Source organism: Phalacrocorax aristotelis, chromosome 2, assembly GCF_949628215.1.
Source record: "Phalacrocorax aristotelis chromosome 2, bGulAri2.1, whole genome shotgun sequence".
Lineage (NCBI taxonomy): Eukaryota > Metazoa > Chordata > Aves > Suliformes > Phalacrocoracidae > Phalacrocorax > Phalacrocorax aristotelis.
The window spans coordinates 132,977,964-132,999,916 of record NC_134277.1 but is presented as its reverse complement, the minus strand read 5'-3'; the positions used below and the strand labels follow the sequence as shown (position 1 = coordinate 132,999,916).

At 38.0% G+C, this 21,953-nt stretch overlaps 1 protein-coding gene across 6 annotated transcripts in view; it reads left to right on the top strand.

Annotated features, from left to right (window-relative positions):
- The window catches only part of STAU2 (staufen double-stranded RNA binding protein 2), a 178,947-nt gene that overhangs the window by 81,461 nt on the left and 75,533 nt on the right, over positions 1-21,953 (top strand). For all 6 annotated transcript variants that reach the window (XM_075085253.1, XM_075085250.1, XM_075085252.1 and 3 more), the window contains exon 12: positions 14,181-14,488. In XM_075085253.1, coding sequence (XP_074941354.1) covers positions 14,181-14,488 — 308 coding nt within the window. The remainder of the gene's footprint in view (positions 1-14,180; positions 14,489-21,953) is intronic.

Genomic DNA, 21,953 nt, shown 5'->3' with positions numbered 1-21,953 from the left:
TCAGTAACGTGCCTGGTTCCATCTTTTTGGCAACCTCTTCTTAGGTACTGGAGGCTGCTATTAGGTCCCCCAAGGCCTACCACCATGCTCTAAGCCTGATCATCCAAACAGTTTTTCATCATCTAGTAATTCATCTACCTAGACTCTAACATCACAGCTTGGATACAAGAATGCTGTGGGAGACATGATATCAAAAGCCTTGCTAAAGCCAAAGTAAATTACATCCACTGCTCTCCCTTCATTCATAAATCCAGTAATTTTATGATAAAAGGCAATCAGATTGTTCAGGCTGTTTTTATCCTTGGTAAATTCATGCTGATTTTTCCCAATTGCTTTTTTCCTCCTTTGTGTGCCCACAAATGGGTCTGAGAGGACTTACTGCATGATTTTCCCAGGGACTGAAGTGAGGCTGACCAGCCTGCCTGTTTTGACGATGACGATAATGTCTTTCTCCAGGCATTGGAGACCTCTCCCGATCCCCATGACTTTTTGAAAATAATAGAGAGTGGCCTCACAGTGACATAAGCTGGTTGACTCAGCAAACTAAGATATATCCTGTTTGGTCCAATGGGCTTGTATAGAATCATAGAATCATAGAACGGTTTAGGTTGGAAGGGACCTTTAAAGATCATCTAGACCAACCCCCCTGCAGTGAGCAGGGACATCGTCAACTAGATCAGGATGCTCAGAGCCCCGTCTAGCCTGACCTTGAATGTTTCCAGGGATGGGGCATCCACTACCTCTCTGGGCAACCTGTTCCAGTGTTTCACCACTCTCATCATAAAATATTTTTTCCTTATATCCAGTCTACATCTACCCTCCTTCAGTTTAAAACCATTACCCCTTGTCCTGTCACAACAGGCCTTGCTAAAGAGGTTACCTCCATCTTTCCTATAGTTCCCCTTTAAGTGCTGGAAGGCCGCAATAAGGTCTCCCTGCAGCCTTCTCTTCTCCAGGCTGAACAACCCCAACTCTCTCTGACTTTCTTCATAGGAGACATGCTCCAGTCCTGAAAATTTCTCAAGAGATCCCTGACTCTGATCAGGTTCTGCTACTGGTAGTTTCTGTCTTCCTTGAGCTGTGTCCATAGACACAAAGGCCCAAGAGACTGTTGGTAAACACTGACTTCAGTTGTGCTGCAACACGTAATGAATAGGACAGACATTTGTGACTTTATAACTAATTTTTTGCTGTTTACAGTAGTGAAGGTAATATAAATAATTCTTCCTTCACTTTTTCATGAGCCCTAGTTTCTTCTTTAGAACTGTGTTGAGTTTTGACCTTCTTAAGAGTCCCAAACATTATCTCCCTCAACTGAGGATTGTACTAGAGACAGACACACGCATGAGCTACCTTCTAGTTTTTGCCTATATGCATCTGAAGGACATGGTCCTAAAAGCAGGTTTTAAGGGGGTTCAGTAGTGTTCCACTATATATATGGTCTTCCCAGTCAGTAGACCTGGAGAATAATTTGTGTTTCAACTTACACAGAAGTTTGCTAGTATTTAAAGTGATCTTGGATTCAGCACATGCCATTGTGTTTCCTTGAAAGGAAGGATTCTACAGGATATAAGACTTCTTATTAATTGCTTCCTTGCAGCCCTATCATCAATCCCCATCAATACTTCTAGATAATTTCTGTTTGCATTGTCAAAATCTCTAAGAACGTGGCCTGTGAAATGTCTTCAAATGTTAACATATTGGAGTTTGGGACAGCAGAACAAGAACTCTAGCTTTTTTGTCCTATCCTTGCAGTGTCTTGTAGCAGAGATATTTATAGATGACATCGCAACCATCTACTAAACCAGCAAGAAAAAACAATCCCCTTCCCAGGCTTCATCTGGCAAGAAAACTTTGGCAGTCGTGCATGTAAATCCAAATCTAGAAGAACACAAAGGCAAACTCGCTCAACAGGAGACAAGATCAGCAAAAATTATATTTTATACCTGTGCTGACCATATTTTTCACAGATTGACCTGCTCACAGACTTTTTTGCAGCCACCACAGGCCATGGTACAGAAACAGGTTTTCATTCTGGGATGCGTTTCTAATGCATGAAAGGCATTTCTAGGTGCCTTTATTTCCATTCTTTCGATTTCCAAGTAAATTGGAAATCAAAGGAGTTGTAGTTATCATGTCAATAGACATAAAGCATTTATTTCTGACAGTGCTGTTCAGAGTCCACTGGGCTTAATCCCTTGAATACTTTTTTGAAGGTTCCAATCTAGAGGTAACATTAATAATTATCAGCTGATTAAAGTGTATGATTTTTTATTTCAGAGGGACTGTGCTATCCTTTTGCAAGATAAGAAGGGTTTGAACACAAAATGCTATCACCAGGCATATTTTTTTAACTGAATTTTTAACTCTTCACCTCTTAAAGGGCCTTTCTCTTCTAGGGTATTTTCTTTAAAATTTACAGCTTAACTGTGATTTCCATGTAAAGACATAAGAGGAGAATGAATCTGTTGCAGTTATGTAGAGGACAGACCAGTCTTTCTTCACCTTGCAGTCTCATCCAGGATTCATGGAAGACGTAGAAATGCATTTTTCTTCCTTAAATGTGTTAGTGTGATATCACCTCTGGCTGAATGAATTGCTAATAGGTCATCTTTTTGAGTTTCTCATTGAAACCTCTCTTGGTATTTCTAAACTAAAATGGCCTTTCTGATAGAATTATGAATCTGCTGTATTGATTTGCACTCTATTAAAGTATATTTTTATATAGAAAACCACTGAAGTAGTTTCTATGCTGTAGATCTTTCAATATATAAATATCAAACCATTTATTTGTACTATATAGGAAGGAGCCACAGATTCCCAGATAGAAAATGAATAGAACACTTTTGTATGTTATTTAGGTAACCGGTAAGTTCTGTTGAAACCTTCCTGCTGAATGGCTCTACGAAAAGGTCTGTTTTTCAGGACATTACTGGGGTCAGGGGTTGCCGTATTTGAAGAAGATCTATGCAGTATCACTTGATATTTCTCACCAGTTTTCCATAGACATGATTACTTGTTGAAATGCTGTGCTAATATTTGGCAGGGTGGTGGTCTGCCAGTACACATTTACCTATGAGCACTTTGCCTGCTCTCCTTCTGGTAGAATATTATGTGTTGGTTTCCCTCACAGGGAATGCACAAAAAATCCTGAAGAACAACTGGTATTATGAAGAGTTTTCCCTGTGCACACCTGTTGATCTTCCACTAAACCCCAGAGTCCAGTATAACTTCAGAGCTTTCTAGTCAAGGAGAACTGAGAAAATGTGAAGTATCTTCTTTTGTATAAAAGAAATCACTTGCATGCATGATCTCTCATGCATCTGTGAAGTGCAGAGGTTTTTGAGGCAGTTCCAAACAAGTTCCAGTGTTTGAGATCAGAAATGTCACATCATTTCAGGTATGAATGTGCTAGCTTATATTTAAGAACAACAGTTGTTGGTAGGTGAATCTACTCTTGCAGTGTCATCATTATTGTAGGAGGTTTTAAAGAGGGCAAATGGAGCAGCTTCCTCCCTTCTATATCCTTGCTTGTAAGAGAGACGTACAGTTTGCATTTGTTGTGACCCTAAAACCTGAATTTCAGTGGTCTGGAAAATCCAAGGCTCCGAGATTGCTACACCTACCATCATTTGGCAGCTCTTATTCAGATTTCCAGTAATTTTATTCCAGGAAAACAATTGTGTCCTGTTAGGACAATGTACTGTGCATCAGTTTCCTTTCACAGGCAGATACTCTTTCTTCATGTGCATAATGCGCTGTGTTCCCATCTGAAACTCTGTGAAATAAAGCTGGAATAGTAAAGTGAAGTTGTATACTTTAGAACAATAAAAACAAAAACCGTAACAGTTATATATTTTAGTGCAGCTGAAGAACAGATTTCGTTGTACCCTGATTATGTAGTTTGTTTTTGCTGAGAAATATCCTCCAGTTCTATCCTCCTACGTACCTGCTCAATGCATTTTTAGTATTCCCTATTAAATATCCTTGAAAGTTAACTTCTCCTGTTCCCCTCTATCATGTTACTTTTGCAGCTATCCTCGCGGCAAACTTCATTTCTGTTCCTCCTACTCAGTGGCAAAACTTCTTCCCACAGGTTTACTTCTTTACGTTTCCTCTTCATTTCACAATCTTAAAGACGAAACAAGAAGCTATTTGTTTCTTGGATCGGGATATCTTAGACATTTTTTACACATGAAATAACAAGAACGTTGAGTGAGGTTTTTTCCTGATGCTTCTGGAAGAGACTTTGAGACACTGTGGGCAGACCACGAGCATTCGCAGCCCACAGAGGAGATGTTTACTGTCAACAGAATGCTCATTTATCTCTCTGGATTTGACTTAAGCAATTATCAACAAAAACAAAACATGAAACAAACAATCCTAATGCAAAGTGCATTTTCTTAGGAACATATTTTGGTTTTATATTTCTGGATGGGGTAATCACAATCATACAGTATGTGTTCTAGGAGAAACTGTAGATGAGCTATGAAGAACAAAAATACAGAAAAATAAAAGGACAAAGTAACAGTGTTTTTATATATTATCATTCTAACAAGGAAAAAATGACCCTAACCCCACTGGTGGGGTAAGGTACCCCACCCTCAATTTTTCATAGTATAATTTTCCTTTATCTGTTTCCAGCGATTTTGGGAGTCACAAAGTAAGTATTGAAAAACTAATAATAATAAAAAAATACTTTCAGACCAATCCTACCTCTCTGTAAAGGACAGGCTCTTTGTTTTTCTTGCCTAACATTTTATTACTGGGATTTGTGCATGACTTTACAGTCTTTGTTCTTCAGAGTACATCTGCTCCTGCTGTTTGTTCACCACCTGAAATCATAATCATTTGTTTGTGACATCACAATTAGTTACTGTGGAGATGATTAGATTGTCACCAACAGATGATTATGATTTCAGATGGTAAATGAGCAGCAGGAGCAAATGATCTCCTAAGGAACAAAGATACTTGATCTCATGCGATTGTTCTCAATTAAAAAAAGAAAAGCAATGAGAAAAAAGCAAATAGTTACTCAGAAGAGTTTCTTAAATCTCTGATGAGGAAATTTGAGCCTTCTCCCATAAATAACATGTATTTTAGTATTTTTAAAAATCTACTTAAATAATAGAAGATTAAGAATATAAGAACTATAGAAATATGAAAATACATGGTATTACTGTGAGCCCTAACTGTATGGTATCTTCGAATTCTTACTTAGATGTTTCTTTACCATTTTTGGGGGAGAAAATAAATGCAAAATAAATCATGTTTTTATGAAATTCTGCATACTAATACATCTTCACTTTGGAGAAAACAAAACTTACATGAACTTCATAGTTCTGGCCTTCACTAGTTTTACAAAGACTTTTTAAAATAGTCCTCTACATGTTTATTTTCAACTGGGGATTTTGGTGAAGACTTTCAGTAGATATTTTAATAGCCCTGTAGTTCCATGAACAGTAACTGAAGTCTACATTTTGGGAATGAAGGTTTTGTTTTGTATTTCAGATATTTTTAATTGGAATTTATGTGTGTCATATTTTGCTGAAATATTTAATTCTTTTGGGTGTATTTCAGAGGTGATTAGCAGTGGATTGTATGCATTTTTGCTCACTATGTACTGCCATTTCACTGGGCTTCACTTTTTAATTGCTTCCAAACCTATGCACTTCGTCAATTATACTACTCTTGCTAGGAGTTAGAAGGATACATCACTAAACATTTGTTGAACTATTTTTCATTCTGAATAGAAACCACAGTAAGAGGGGTTGACAACACCACTTATTTGATGAAGCACAAGCGACAGAACAGTAGTTTTCCATCATCTGTTTGGTTTGGGGTTTTTTGTTTTGTTTTGTGGATTTTTTTAGGAAACATACTGTCAAGTGAACTTTATCACTGTGTGTTTCAGGGAGCAGTTCCATCAACTGAGCTACTTGTCTGCACTCTGTAGGTCTCACAACCTCAGCTAAAGTCTCTTATAGCAGTTGGTTATGTTTAAATAACACCTTGCCTCTGTAGCTACTGTTGATGTACTCATTTTCAAAATCCCTTCTAGCAAGGGTCTGAGATTACTGTTTTCTTTCTAACTGAAGACACAGGAAAATTAAATTTAGAAGCAGAGGAGAGGAGATCTGTCCAATTTTGTTTCTTCCCTGAGTTTTTGAAGCTAGGAAATCTATGCTGTATTTGGCTTTATTAATAATAAATATATTATTTTTTGGTTTCATCTAGCAATGAGAATGAGATAATAATTTATCCAGAATAATACTGATTAAATACAACTTGCATATATTTTTTGAAACAGTTTTAAAAAACTTCTAAAACACCTAATATTAAAAACCACCTCATATCAACAAAACAGGGAAGGGTGTGTGGTTATTTTTAACTTGCTGTTTTGAGAACTAGCGGCAAGATCCAAATCAGCATTTTTGTGTGTAAGTGTGATTTGGGCTCCACTCAGGTGTGTAAGACCACAACTGCAATTGGTCTTCCTCCTGTCCCCACGTTTCCCGTTTTGAGATGCTCAGTTAGCTGCTTAAAGTACAGCAGGTTTCACGTCTTCAGATGTGATGCTTTCTTTGCTGAGTGTAGAGTACAATGTGTATTTCTAAAGTACCTAGTGTTTTAAACACAAGCCCAGAAAGTTGGGAGACTTAGATTTAGTTTCCTTCTTCACCAGAAGGAGAGTACTCATAGGGTACAGACTAATATGGATAATGGCAGCCACCTTTTGGAGATGTGTATCTAATATCATTATGATGTGCAGACAGAAAATAAAAAACCAAATGCAGTGAAGATGAAAGAAATGCACAGAGAAGGAATGATCTAAAGGAATCATGACTTTGTAGTCTGTCTGTTGATTAAAGCACTTGTGAGTGAAGGTACAGATATGTATTCTGCTGTTCCCTGGCTGGTTTACACATATTATATTCTGCATATTTTACATACGGGTTAAAAAAAAAGATAAATTTTGCAAGCAACCTGCTGCCTGGTTCTTGTGCATATGTAAGAAACATACACTTGGGCTGCGAGGGTTGTGGCTTGGATTCCCTCAGGCTGAGAAGGAACCCGTCTTAGCTTTCTAGGAGACTGCTTAATCGTTAAGTTCTTGATGTATAAAATGATTAAAGAGGGAACAGCCACCATGACAATAGATAGCCAGCAATGTGGGTAGAGGCAATTTCAGATAAATTCTTCTTTTGCTTTTGCCAGTCCCCTAAAATTCCTATACGAATTACATTTGTTCAAGGTTGCTAGTCTATTCCTTTGGGGGAAAAAAAAAACCCTGCTTGTGAAATGGCAATGCAGAGCTCTTTTTTGATGTTAACTCTCAAATTCAGATTTAATAATGTAATTCTGCAAATTATCTGCATTTGGATTTCTATCTTCAGTTAAGAAAACAAAGCAGTGTCACACTGTGACACTGTGTTTCTCTAAATACTTTCGCTTTTCTGAAATCTGTTCTTCTTTTCCTACTGCCTTCCCCGCAACCTGGGACCCACCATGTACCTCACCCTTAGTCTGGGATAAGAATGTCCTTGAAGAATTGAATCACTTGAACTGAAGCTTTATTGCTGTCAGAACCAATACTTTATTCACCATTCTCTCCTCCATCCCCTCTCGTTTACATTAAATGTCCTATCCCGATGACTTCCACTCTCCCACCACTTTCTCCTCCTCTGGTTTCATCTTCACTCATACCTATGCTGTGCTTGTTGATGTCCCTCTTGACCTTCTTAGCTTCAGCAACCTCTCAATCCTTCCCTAGTAGACTTGCTCATTCTTTCATCTCTTCTATGTGTGGGTCGTGCCTTTGTTTTCATCATCACAATTCTCATTCCCCTCTTAATCTGTTAATGAATAGTCTTCCTGCACAGGTCTCCTCCCGTTGCACTTAGGCACTCTCCTAATTGCTTTACTCCCTCAAAAATAATTGTCTTGCAGCTTTTACAAGCACCTTGATCTGTCAGCTCAGTAGCTTGATTTGCTTGTGCTCCAAATTTGCTGATCCTCTTTACTGATCCTTTCTTCTGCATTTAGCTTGGTTCTTTTCAGAACTTGCTTCATCTTAATCTTAGATTATCTGGTACACTGATATATTGTTGGAAACTTGTGATGCAGAAATTATCATGTAAAAATAATGATGTGTTTCATCTGTCTATTGGAATATTTCATGGAATAACCTGTAGAACTTCCTCACTGCAAACACTGGGTCTTATTTTTACCAACGTCTTATGTTCCCAAGCAGGAGTAAAGCTGTGGGAGATTTCAAAGGACTTTCCTTGCATGAGTCAAACACCAAATATTATAGAAAAGTATACCGTTTAAGTCTCCTGTGATACTGTAATTTCCTTTTAGGCTGTATGGAAGATGTTCCAATGAAATTAAGGATATCAAGACCTGACTTAGTGAACAACTAAATAGTATTTTCTTCAGTGTCATGGTTATTTTAAGGTTAAATAAACTAGTATTTTAATGAGAGACTTTATATAACATCAGTTTGTTTAAGGTCATGTAGACGAGATCTTTTGATTGAAGGACATTGTGTAATGACAAAACATTTTTTCATGTCTGAATATTGCAGTAGTGACTTAGAAATACCACAGATAGCTGTGTTAAGTAGGTAATGATTGCATCTTTGTATTTCAAGCCAAGATTGTGTGTAGACTATTGCTGAGAACATAATGGCCATACTATTTGCCTATTCAATTGTTTGACTGATGTTTTCTGAGTTCCTACTGAGGTAATAAAACAAAATTTGAAAATATTCTAGTATATAAATAGGCTTTTACAGTGAGTGGAGTATAAAATGGTAATTTCTTTTTATGATAATATTTACATTTTCCAATCTTGTTATTGAAATAGTTATTTGGTTTTGTAAATTCTCTTTTTTGGTCTCAGTAGATTTGTAATGGGCCATATTCTAGGGCATGTTGAGAACCTGCCAGTTTTATAGAGGAATTATTGCATGTGAAAATCTTCCATGCCTCTTAAGGTTTTGTCCATTTTAACTTATGTAGTAGGGGAGTCAGGATTAGATCTGGGTCTAGCTTTTCCTGCTTAATGCCTTACTACAAGATTTTGCCATGTATTTTAAGCAGCACAATATAAGGAAGCTTTATTCAATGTGAATACAGGTAGCATAATCTGAAAGAAAGTTTTTTTATTATTATATTTTGAGTATTTTATCCAGTTCCAAAAGTACTGATTATCTCTTTATAAGCAATCTCTTTTCACCCAGTGATAGGTTGTTTCAAATATCAGGGTGTTAGACTTAATGAATGAGCATGTCATATACAGAACTGTATCGTCATATACAGAACTATATCATGGTTTACTTTGCATCATTACACAAGACATGAAAGTACTCCCTTCATGCTGGTGCCCCGTATCACTGGTTGCAGCGCAGGGAAGAATGTGCTCTTCAGGGGTGTTAGAGGGAGTCATACACCAGCTGACACTGCTTCTGACACACCAAGTATAGCTTTTCTGTAGGACAGGTGAGAGCCCAGGGAGAAGATTGTGGTTCTCCAAGAAAGAATAAAGTTGTGGTTTAGACCAAGTGTTCTTGAAACACAAAAAGTCAGTGAGTGATGTTGAACCAGGAGAAGTCATTCAGTGAAGGCAGAGGAAGGGTATCCCTATAGTGTTGGTCATGTAGAAAAGAGAGAAAATTAGCACTAATATATACATACATTGACTATACAAGCCTGATTCTGTAGGTCAGCTTTTGGAGTTGAATGATAAAATTAAAATCTCAGCTTTTCATGTTTTCTGGTCTTCTGACAGAAGTAGAGAATTGAAAATGGGACACCACTGGTACCAGTATAGACACTAATACATGCAAGTGTGCAGGTAACACTGTCATCACTGAATTTTTCTTCACTTAGTAGCCCACTGCTGTGGGGTAACTTGTCACTGTCCTTGTATCAGTAAATTCCTTTTCTGTGGACTCTTATTACATTGATGCTCATTCAGTGATATTGTCAGTCGCCCTCCTTCCTACCCCATTCCCCATGCAGAAAGTCCCTCCAATGGTTAGTTTTGTTTTCCATGGACTCCAGGAGTGAAGGTCAGACAGCAGGGGACCCCTTTGTAGACCTGTCTTGCCAGCCAAGGGCACTCTGTTTCCCCAGCCAAGGGGACCCTTTAGAGAAACAGTTAGGGATAAAAATAACACCAACAGGTTTTTGGAGATGGCTTCTGCTCCTGGAATCAAAGCACAGAGATTACACTTCAAGGGGAAGACTCGTGAAGGTTAGCTGGGCCATTTTGTATCTTAATCGTGCATTTGCCTTGCAGTCTAAACTGTTTTGCAGTTGTCTAGCACGTCACAGCAAAAGTAGACAATGGAAGATCAAGAAATTTTTTCTTAGGTAAGAGAGGTCTTTGGTGTGGGGTTTTCGGAGACTTCAGAAGATTGTGAGAGACTGCTAACAATTACCGCCAAGGATGAATAAGACATGTTTTTCAAATGTTAGTGATTACATTGCATAGCTAGCCTGCATATTTTCATAGCGCATTTGCCCACAGGTTTAAATAATACAAATGGAAATTATTTTAACATGTTTCATGAATGTACCTCTAAGTTACGTCCAGCAGAAGGTGCAATGTTGTTGATCTAAATGGTGGTGTTATAGATCCTGTGACTCCTAATAATTATGATGCTGCATTTCGAATACGGTGAAGTTAGTATGGGATAAATATTTAGCAACACAAAAATCCAACTTTTTTTAGCTGCAAGACTAACAAAAATACGAAAATACTCAAGTAGAGATGTTCTCCTGCAATGCAAAAAGGTGTTAGTATTTCTTCTCCAATGTTTTTTATTAAAGTGCTTGTTTGAAGACTAATTAAGATAATTTCTGAAGAATTCTTTTGTTCTTATGCTTACTCTGTTGATATCATACTCCTCTGATGATGTCATACTCCTTGTCTTAACATCTTCACTACTGTATCTAAACTGTTATATATATACACTCTTCTACAGTTCAACAGAGTTGAAGTAAGCAGACAACAGTGAGGAATGATATTTTAAAAATCATAATATATTAAAAATATATAATGAATTTCAATTAATATATGCTTGATAGAAGATTTCAAAGAGACCAAGTTTTTATTGGCTTTTTAAAACAAGTTTGTAAGAAGCTTCACGAAACATGGGCCCTGAATATAAAAAGTTAACAGCTTGCAACCATAGTAATGTAATGTCTGGAATATTACATTACTTTGTTTCTAGAGATAATCAATGATGGTAATATAATATCTGCCTCTCAGAGCCAACGCATGATTTAAATTAATTATTGCTTATAAAGCACTTTGAAGTCTTTAGCAGAAAGGTGTTGCATAAGTGTAAAAGTACTATGATTAATTTAACATCACAGTTAAAGTCAGTACATTAGGAGCATTTGCTCTACTCTGCTCAATATCTTTTTATTCATCATATGCTGCATATTAGTTATTTTAACATTTAGAAAGCTTAGTAATCTGGAAGTATTCCAAACCATTGTTCCAGACAGCAGTTAGATATTTGGGTGGATCATGTAAAAACAGTGAAATGGCTGAGAAAGCATGTATAATGTTTGTTTTAAGTAATATTACATCAATGGAACAGACATCTGCAGCACTGGACTTGGTTTTAAACTTCTTTAAACTTTTTTTTAGGTGGATGTTGTACTATGTTTTTCTAAAGTTGGTTTGGGGGGGGCTAATATATTATTTCTAAAGAAGTATATTTTACCTTTCGTTCAGTTTAAATTTCTGTTTCTTAATTATTTGTAGGAAATCAGGTTTACAGTGGGGAGGTCTTAGGAGGTGGTGAACACCTGCCACTCACTATTATTGTTCCTGTTTGGTTTTGTAACCTAATGACAGCTATCAATATCTGTATTACCTATTTTAATTTTCATTCGTCTTATCTCTTGTATTGGACTACTTAAAAATATCAGCAGTGACAGGCCTCAGAAAAAGGGTATAAAATAATACTGCGTGTTTATGCAGTTGTTGTGACCTGTAAGATTTGTTTCTAAATTGTCCCAAATGGAGAAAAAGAAATTTTAGGGACCTTCTCCTCCGTGTTTCCCAGTAGCATTATCCTGAATTTGTGCTTAGCTCTAGAGTTCAGCGCAGGGCCCACTGTCTTTGGAACCGGTTGTAAGACTGTGTAAAACACCTTTAAAGTTAGAGTTCAGGGTCCAGCCAGGCTTCCCAGCCCCACGAAGTTAGGTGGGGAGAGCAATCAGGTGAATGACAGACGTCTTTGTGAATGGTATAAGCTGATGTTCCAGCTTTCTGAAAGCAATATTAATTTAAAAGCCAAATGTGTGAGTAAATCGATTAAAAGATTCACCTGTAAGCCATTTGCTGAGCCAGCAGTGAGGAAGTTCGATTTTCACCATGTAGTTGAAAATGAGGATATTAATTACTGGTAATATTTTTTGAGTCTTCTCCCTGCGGTAGACATTTTATTTAAAAATACTGCTTGCACTACTAGGGTTAGATAAATCCTTTCTAGGTAACTGGAAATTATTTCTCTTCTCTTCTTTGAATTTATTCTACATTTTGAGATTAATTTAGTATGTACTGCAAGTGAATTAAGGATTGAACCCCTTGATTTCTCTTGGGATTACTAAACCAGTTAACAAACAGGTTTATCATCCCTAGAATGAAATGCCATATGGCTCAGGTTCGCCCATGTTATTTTCAGATATATGCTAGAAGATTAAAGTAGATTAAAGGATGCTATTAATTACACATTCCAAGCTCATTTTTCAATTTATTAATAATAAGAAAGAGGTTTTCCTCTTGTATCAGCAAACTGAGTACTCATGTTTCCAGCAAATGCTTCATTGTATATGAAAACTAGCAAACTTCAACCTTAAGTCTGCACATTTCCATGCACAGGAATATCAGCAAAACTGATCAAGTATGTACTCCTGTTTTCAAGCAGGGTTAGGAATGAGGTGTTTTCTAAAAATATATTAAACATTTTTAAATGTAGACAAATCATCCTGAATTCACATGTCACTGGAAATATTTAAGTCACTCACATAAATAAATTTAGGTCTTTTTAATGTTCACCCTAACCCCTATTGATATTAATGATGACACTTACATGCTTTCCTTGTTCAGTATAAATGTTGTCCAAGGCAAGTACCTGTTTGGTACTGCCATATATGCAGCTAAATAAATAAATAATTTCCTCTTAATTGAATTATAGAATCATAGAATCGCTAAGGTTGAAAAGACCCTTAAGATCATCGAGTCCAACTGCTAACTTATCACTGCCAAGTCCACCACTAAACCATATCCTCAAGCTCCAGGTCTGCCCTTCTTTTAAATACCTCCAGGGATGGAGACTCGACCACCTCCCTGGGCAGCCTGTTCCAATGCCTGACAACTCTTTCGGTGAAGAAGTTTTTTCTAATGTCCAACCTAAACTTCCCCTGGCGCAGCTTGAGGAAGTTGAAGAGCAGTCGGTCACATAAGAGTCATTAGCACAGTAACAATGTGGCTGCAGGGCAATTTAAGGTTATTTAAGCACACGCTGCGGTTGTAATTCAGCATACACTTTAAGCCAGCATTTGAGGCAGTTCTGCTACCACAAGAAGCTTCTTTTGCCTCCAGTAGCTCATTCTCATGAGCATCGCTGCATGGTCCTACAGGTGCCAGTGCTGGCACAAGCAATAGAGCAGCTGGAGAGTACAAACAGCAGCTGTAGGTGGGAGACAAAAGACCTGCTTCTGGTGGCACCAGTGCTGACATAGACTAGTTTAAATTATTTGTGGAATAACAGCCCAAATTATTGTATCAGGTAGGAGGCAGAAGATTGCAGCAAAATAACAACCGTGCTACTATTTTGAAGTAGCAGTTGTCCCTCGTGGTTTGTAGATCTCCAAACCTTATTTGTTCATGTTGTGTATTCAGTGCTAGCCACAGTCTTAAAGTCCGCGTTTGTACCTCCTTAAAAAGAGTAGGGGAAGAGGAAGAAGAAGGGCGCTTCAGATCTGCTTTGTTTCTAAATAAATTATGCAATTTCATTCACAGTTACTGTGGAAAGAGATACTGCTTTTAAATCCTTACTTTGTTTTCCTCTGCAAAGTATGTTAATGAAAATAGTTTACATGTCAAACCCATTCTAGAGTAATGAGAATGATCTTTGCTTTTACTTTCAGCACCAAAGGGAATACTCCATCTCTCTCCTGATGTTTATCAAGAGATGGAAGCAAGCCGCAACAAATCAGCCCCTGGTACCACTGTAAGCTATTTGTCGTCCAAAGAAATGAGCCAGACTTCTAGCTCTTTCTTCAGCATATCTCCTACAACAAATAGCACGGCTACGATTGCCAGGGAACTTCTCATGAATGGAACGTCCCCAACTGCCGAAGCCATAGGTCTAAAAGGAATATCTCCTGCTTCCCCCTGTTCTGCAGTGCAGCCTTCAAAACAGCTGGAGTATTTGGCAAGGATTCAAGGCTTTCAGGTATGGGAGGGGGAAAATGAAGCTCTTCAGCCAGAATCATAGCATTGCCATCAAGGTTTCACTCTTGCCCTCTTGAATGTGGGCATGCATGTAACTTATCTTGTAAAATTAGCTGGTGTCCAAGGCAGTTTCTGGGTCCAGGAGATACAACCCTGCACCAAAATACATGTCCCTCCTTCTCTTTTTTGTTCCTTCCTTCCATTCACTTTACTGCAGGCCATCTTTCTCTCCTGTCTTTATTCTCCTTAAATAACTACAGGCTTAAATTATGCTTTTTACTTGCACTTCTTTGAGAGTCTTCACCTCTTGGCGTTAGAAGCTTTATATACTGCTCTGGCGTTGGTTTCTCTCTTCAACTCTGATCCAGAAGGTACTGACGCACCACCTTAACTTTGCGTTTGTCTTCTGGGCCGGGTCATTAAAGCCATTACTCAGCTTCCCACCCTGCACCGCTTAGTTGTAACCTGTAGAACAATGTTTTGATCAGAAGGTGCACCCTAGGAGCAGACCCGGTGCCGAGCAATGCAGAACGTTTTTGACTTCACAGTCAATACTAGAGAATGTAAGATGTACTGCGCTGGGTCAGCGCATGAGTCCTTCAGCGCTGATGACCTGTATCCAGCAATGGCAAATACTCTACATTTCATAGGACAGTGACAGACTCTGTAGTACATCCAGTGATTCCTGCAGTGTGGAAGATGGGAAAAGAAAGCCTCTTCCTGATCATCATTACATGCAAAATTACGCACGTATATGGATAGTAGCTCATTTTACTGTGTTGCACCATTGGAGGGTAGGACCAGCTATGTAGAAACACTCTTTTTCCTGTCATAGGTTTTGGGTTTTTTTGTTTTTTGTTTTTTTTTTTCTTTTCCGAGTTGTGAATTTGTTTCATTTGAAAAGTTGGTTTCATATGTTCTAGCACATGTAATTTGATCATGTAACTAAATTCTGGAAATGGGAGGTTTCTGTTAGAATTTTTGCATGCCTGGTAATGAATTTTTTCATCAAAGCCCATGTAATTTACAAAGCATACAGTTGTTGGAAGTGATTTAAAAGAGGCTGCTAGAATTTGAGAAATAGTGTCAGATGTTCTGTCGGCATAAGCAGCATAGTTAAATTACATTTGCGTACATCAGATATCACCAGTTGTGCATTTGACCTAATGCTGTTTCTGTCTAAAATGTACATTCAGCTTTCTTTCGGTCTTCATTTTTAAAATGTCATTTTTGATTCATTAGTTTGAATGTCTCTTAATGCAAGAAATGGTAAAAGCCTAAGCCTCACTGTAGTAGAGTTAAGCTGCTAATAGGAATTCAGTTTTCCTGAGTTCCATTTGTTATCTGCCTGCAGTAGAAACAGATGAATTCCGATGAAAAGAAATTCAATCCGTGAAGTTTTCACTGCTCACTTTCACATCTTGTCAGATTGCTTGTGTCTACTAGTAACACTTTATTTTCATAGAACCGATGCACAATTTATATTACTGTTTTGATTCTTACTTGCCTACAGTATGTGGTTACTGTAAAATGATTAGTTGTGTTTGTCCTGGTTTTTTTTCATGCTTTGATTCTAGATGCTTATGTAGAAATTGTTTTTAAAGGGTCTTACCTTGAGCCAAAAATTATAATCCGTTTCATCCACAAACTAGACTACTACTTTTTACTTGGCCCTGATACAAACCAAGGAGTTTGGTAGAGAATCTTGATTATTAACATCTATCCGCTGTGTATGTAACCGATGGTTTTACATCATCTTAGCATGCTTTTTAACACCTCGCTTGAATAAGCCTGGTATTGATGTGAAACTCTGCCACTGCTGGGTGGCTGAGCCGAGGTGGAGCAGTGAACAGAATCTCTGTGGGAAATGGCTCAGTGGCCTGTCAGGTGCATATCACAGGTCCCTTCACCATTTCAGCCTAGAAAGCTCTTTGTGTTTAAGAGTTTAAAAGCCGATATCTTTACAGGTTAACTTTCTCAGGCATATTTACTAAGTAGAAAACTACTGCATTTGCAAACAGCTAGCTTGTTTCATGTTTCCTGAATGACCCAAAATGATTTTTAAATTGTTAGCATGTATTTGTATTCTGGTCCGGATGATAACCATAGTTTTGTCTTTCATTGAAGAACGTATACATTCTGTTCTGTTACAATGTATTTTTGAATTTTTAAAAAAACCAATAAATACTCATATGATGTTTCATTTGTAAATGTAAAAAAATGTTATTTGCTTATTTGAATGGTTTTTTGAACTTCTTTAGCTGCAGGGGACACGTTTTTTACAATGTGGTTATTTAATTCAAATTCTTCTAAACTGTTTGTATATGACCTCAGCCATGTTCTATTGTAAGCCCTTGATATTAAGAGTTATTGGGACCAATGTATGGAAAAGTACTAAAAAATTACATTTTTATGTTTATGGCTTATTATTCTAAAGATATTTGTAATTCATAAGCAGTAGCTCGGTGTCACTGAAAAACAGGTGTTTAGCTTGGATACTATCAAGGCTCAGGCTTCAAATTACCAGTGGTAATTAAACACAAATACTTCAAGCAAGCCTTTACAAACTCTGAATAAAGCATTATTAGTGCTTGCTTCACATTTATGAATACAATCTACCAGTTAATTGTTTTGCAGACTTTACCCGGAGATTGTTTAAAGGAAAATTCAGCTTTGGTAAAATTGTGATTTTTAAGTGACTATGTGGTATTTTGGCCATTGTTTTGTAACTAGATTAGGAAAGTTATAGTTATTTTTGCTGACTGTTTAAGTGCAGTAAGTTATTCAAAGAGTTTGTTTAAATGGAAACATATAGAGAAGCTGTTTACACATGAAAAATTTGAGCATCCGGTTTTTACTGAGGCAAAACACAAGTTGCAGGTAGTCCAGTAGGAAATTCTGCTTGGAGTTTCCATGAAGCAAAGATGGTAAAATTTAAAAAGCCATGACTGAGTGCCCACAGTCAGTCCCGGTGCGTGGCTGCAGCCATACTTGGCTCGCTGCATTGGCAGGACTTAGAGACCGTAACTTCTTCTCCGTAGTGGCTACGTAATGAAACCTCACACAGGATATAGTTTCTACGTGAGGTATTCCTTTGATTGCAATGGTTACACCGTTTATATCTTGTTTTTTATCTCCTCTGCATTTGTTTAGTGGTTTCAGCTTTACTTGTGGCCCCTACATTTCAGCACGTGGTTTTGAATTGTCAGCAGTGGTGGGCCTAGACTATATTTCCACACTTTGCATGAGGGTTGACACTGAGCTCAAACCTTTCCCTACAGTGGTTTTACACAAAACAACCACTCATTTTGCTTCGTTGGAGGATGGATTTGGAAATCAGTCTAGGAGTGCTTGGAACTCGCTACTGAGATACATATGCAAGGAAAATTTCAGGGAAATTCAACCCTCAGTGAATTTAAGGAAATAGCTATAGTTTTGGTCTCATCTGTATGCAATTGCAAATTTCTTGGATCAGGTCAAACTTTAAAAAGCACCTAAATACCATTTTCAAAATTGTCAGGCACTGTGGATGCTAATAGGAAGCCATTTAGAGGTGTAAAATCGTCTAAAAAAAGGTAGATGCTGCTTGGGATTTTCACAGACACCTGGGTGTATTAGGTGCCTGGCTTCCAGTTCACTTGTAAGCCTGGGCACCCTACATAGTGTTTTGCAAATTTAAGCTGTTGTGCCACACTGTGAACTCATTGTCTGAAGTCAGTCATACCTTTAAGGCTTCTGCCCAGTACTGTGTTGTCTGATGCAGACATGTCTTTAAGTGCTGTGGGTTGTCATTCAGGTATGATTGATAATGGTGCTTTCCTTGGTGTCTGCTCACTTCTCTCACTGAAGGATGTAGTCATTGACAGGAAGAGCAAAAAGGGGCAAGTCTGGCTTCTTTAGACTCGGTGTAGTATGTGAAACAGCCGTCAGTCATAGCTTAGGCCTTGCTGCGACCATCTCCTGGTCTCTCAGATTTAGCTGGGGCTGCTAATGAGCACAGCACCACAGAACTGGCCCCTGGCTTCCTGAGTAAAGGACAGTGAGTGACCTTCACATCCTTCCCGTCTGCGTTTGCGAAGGTTTGTGAATCCCAACCCTGCTTTTACCTGAGATCTCTTTCTCTTTAACCAATATTAAATTCACTGTCAGAATTTGTTGACAGTGTTCATGATAGTCAAAGAGTTCTTGGTCTTTTTAATGATAAAGAGTTTGGGCCTGAAACTCTTTCTCCAGCAAATCTCCTAGCACAGCCATGAAAATCAGATTTTAGTTCAGTGGAAATTTTTAATACAAAAGGAATGAGTGAGGGATTCAGGGTTAAGCCTGAAGAAAATAGTTGAAATACAAATCATTACCATCACAACTTTCACATCTTGAAATTTGATGCAATTGCCTTTACCTTCCTTCATTAACATTTTGTGTCCAAGTGTGCCAACTCATTGATGATGGCTGAAATAACAATTTCAAATTGGAAGTTTTTTTCCAAAGCAGGTCACAATTAAGAAATGGTGCTTACTTAGTTAAATTGAAATTAATTGGGCTTCATTAGATGGAAGCAGCTTTCCTTTCATTAGTTCTGTTCACTACATGACCCACTGAAGTATGCATACTTAAGTTGCAACAGTGCTCTGGGAGTCATGACATTAGCTATTTCCCTTCTTCTTGCTTTCCTCTGCAGCTGGTTTTCACCTCAGTAAAAGCAACATCTTATCCCATTTCAGTCTATCTTTTTTCTCTTCCCACAACAAGCAGGACATTTTTCAACTGAAGTTTCATCAGTCTTTGCCAGCACACCAAAATATTTCTTTCTGATGATCTTAAGTATATCTTAGGACTGGAAAACTAAGGCCAGATCGTTTACTTGTACAAATTGTTGTGTCTCTGAAGGCAACAGAGTGACATTCCAGTTATGGATTTCAGCAGCAAGACTGCACGTCAAAATTTTCCATAAACTTGTCACATTCACAAAAAAAGCTATGATAAATATGAAGGAGAAGGTGGCTACAGCAGACATTTACCAGTCTTTTGAGCTCTTGCAGGTCATAAATTTCTGAATTAGCTTTGCAGATTGCAAGGATTCATTGGTACGGATTGCAAGGTTAGAGAGAAAAACAAGCATGAAGAAAACCCCATGCATTCCCCATTGATTCTAGATTCAAGTAGCTACAGTAAAGGGAATTATGAGATTTTGTTGTTGTTGTTCTGGTGAGTAGAATTAAGGTGAAAGCATTCTGAGAAATGCTCAGTATCAGCATCTCGTTCTCAGCAGAATCTCCCTACTGAGGAGGCCCATGGAAAGAAATGTAAATAGACTAAGAATGCTGTGATGGAGGTGAAAGCTTCAATACAGTGCTTTGAAGCAGCACTTTAAAATGAAGTTTCTGTGGTTTCCCAGAAAATCAGTGGGCATTTCCTGTCCCTTGGTCTCTGATGGACTAGAGAGTACCTTCCCATCCCAAAAGTCCTGTCACAGTTTTTACAAGAGATGATAAAGATAATTTCTGTTGTTGTTTTCATTTCCATTCCTCTCTCAGGATAGAAAGCAGCAACTTCTCTTTGCTTCTTTCAGCCTTTCTTGTGGCTCATTGCTTTGCATGAAGTGGCCCCCCACTATGTGGTTCACCTCCACTCTTCCTCAGGAGTTATCTGCTGAGCCTACACTACAAAAGTTGTAGTTAGAAGTTCAATCATTTTGTGGTGATTGTGTTCAAGTGATCATTTATTTAGGGGTGAAATAGAGCTAAGCTGTGGTAAACTGGGCAAAACCCAAACCATCTCTTATGAGTCATGAATGGCTGACGTGATTTTCCTCAGATTGCCTCAAATCACTTTTGAGGAAAAAAGTAAAATTTTACTGTGTTTAGGGGAGGAAGGGTTCTATGTACTGAATCTATTATCATGAATATAGTTGTAATTATAGCATTAGATGTCAGAGAGACCCTATTTTCAAAGTTCTCAGCAGATGAATGAATCAAAAGGTATGTTTTAGCAAGTCTCCAGCTAAAACCAATGAGGGAGAGCAAGTTTGAGCTAGTCTGAGCAAGTGCTAAAAACTAGAATGTAAACTCAGATGATACTGTTCTGTCCTTGAACATGTCAGCTGTAGAAAGGTTTGTGGCCACTGTCAGCTTGGGACTGGAATCCCAGCAAACGGGCTAGTTCTGGGGAGTACAAAAGTCTCATCACTCATTCAAATTAGAAAAAATGAACAATAATTAAAGGAAGCTTTTGAAATTATAACATCAGCTTTCCTGGCATCATTAGTGTAAAACTGATTTGAAGGCTATGTCAGCAAGCTGTTTTTATATAAATGCTTCTTTGAAGAAGATTTTATTTCCAAAGAACAGGAAAAATTAGGATATTAAAAAAATGAAAATATTTGTAGAATAATGTTAGAGAATACTTTTGAAATAAGGCTGTTAAAGCAAATAATGCTTCATCCACATTAGGGGTCAAGCCCCCCTGTAATTCTATGTATATAACTGCATCTAGACCCTCTCTGCCAAGGCGTTAGAGACTTTCCCAGCAGGATTGACCAGACTGCAAATATTAGTGAAATTGTTCTTAAATAGTAGTGTAGAGTCAGGCCCAGAGACAACTGTAATCAGCTGATTTACCTTAATGTTAACAGTCAAAGGGCAGTGGGAATTAAAAATAAGTATTCATTAAACCCCTTTAAGTAGCTCAAGAGTGACCTTGTTGCCATGTGTTATCTATACCTGCTTCTGCAAAATGAGCTGTGGAATCGGGCTTTTGGTTCCTCTCCTCCTGGTGCCTTAGGTCATAGTCAAGTTCACTAGCACTGTACCTACTCATTGATCACATTGGTTTCTGTAAAATTACATCTGGAATGATGTTATGCTCAGTCGTCACTGAAAGTATTGAAATATGGCCTTTTGCAGAAAGGTATTATCTTCCTGTGTGTTTGTACTATGGCATGCTCAGTGGCCAGTACAATAATCTCAACAGCAATGTTTGTCTCTTACCCGCAGGGAGTATAAACACCTGTAGAAAGGGTTGACAGAGTCCTCATTATCTCAGTTTCTGTCTCTTCTGGATATTTTTTTTTTTTCTAATAGAAGTTTCCACTTTCACCAATTACCAAACTGTTGCCTAATGTTCAAATTACTGCAGACTTTTGCTGTGAGTTAACCCCAGTGGGCAGCCTAAGGCCCACACAGCTGCTTGGTCGCTCCCCTTAGAGGGATAAGAGAAAGAGTCAGAAGGCAAGAGTGAGAAAACTCGTGGGTTGAGATAAAGACAAAAGCTGCATGTGCAAGCAAAGCAAAAGAAGGAATTCATTCACTAGTTCCCATTGGCAGGCAAGCATTCAGCCATCTCCAGGAAAGCAGGCTCCATCATGCATAATGGTTACTTGGGAAGGAAGACACCGTAACTCTGAACACCCCCCCCTTCCTTCTTCTTTTCCACTGCTTTTATTGCTGAGCATGACATCATATGGTGTG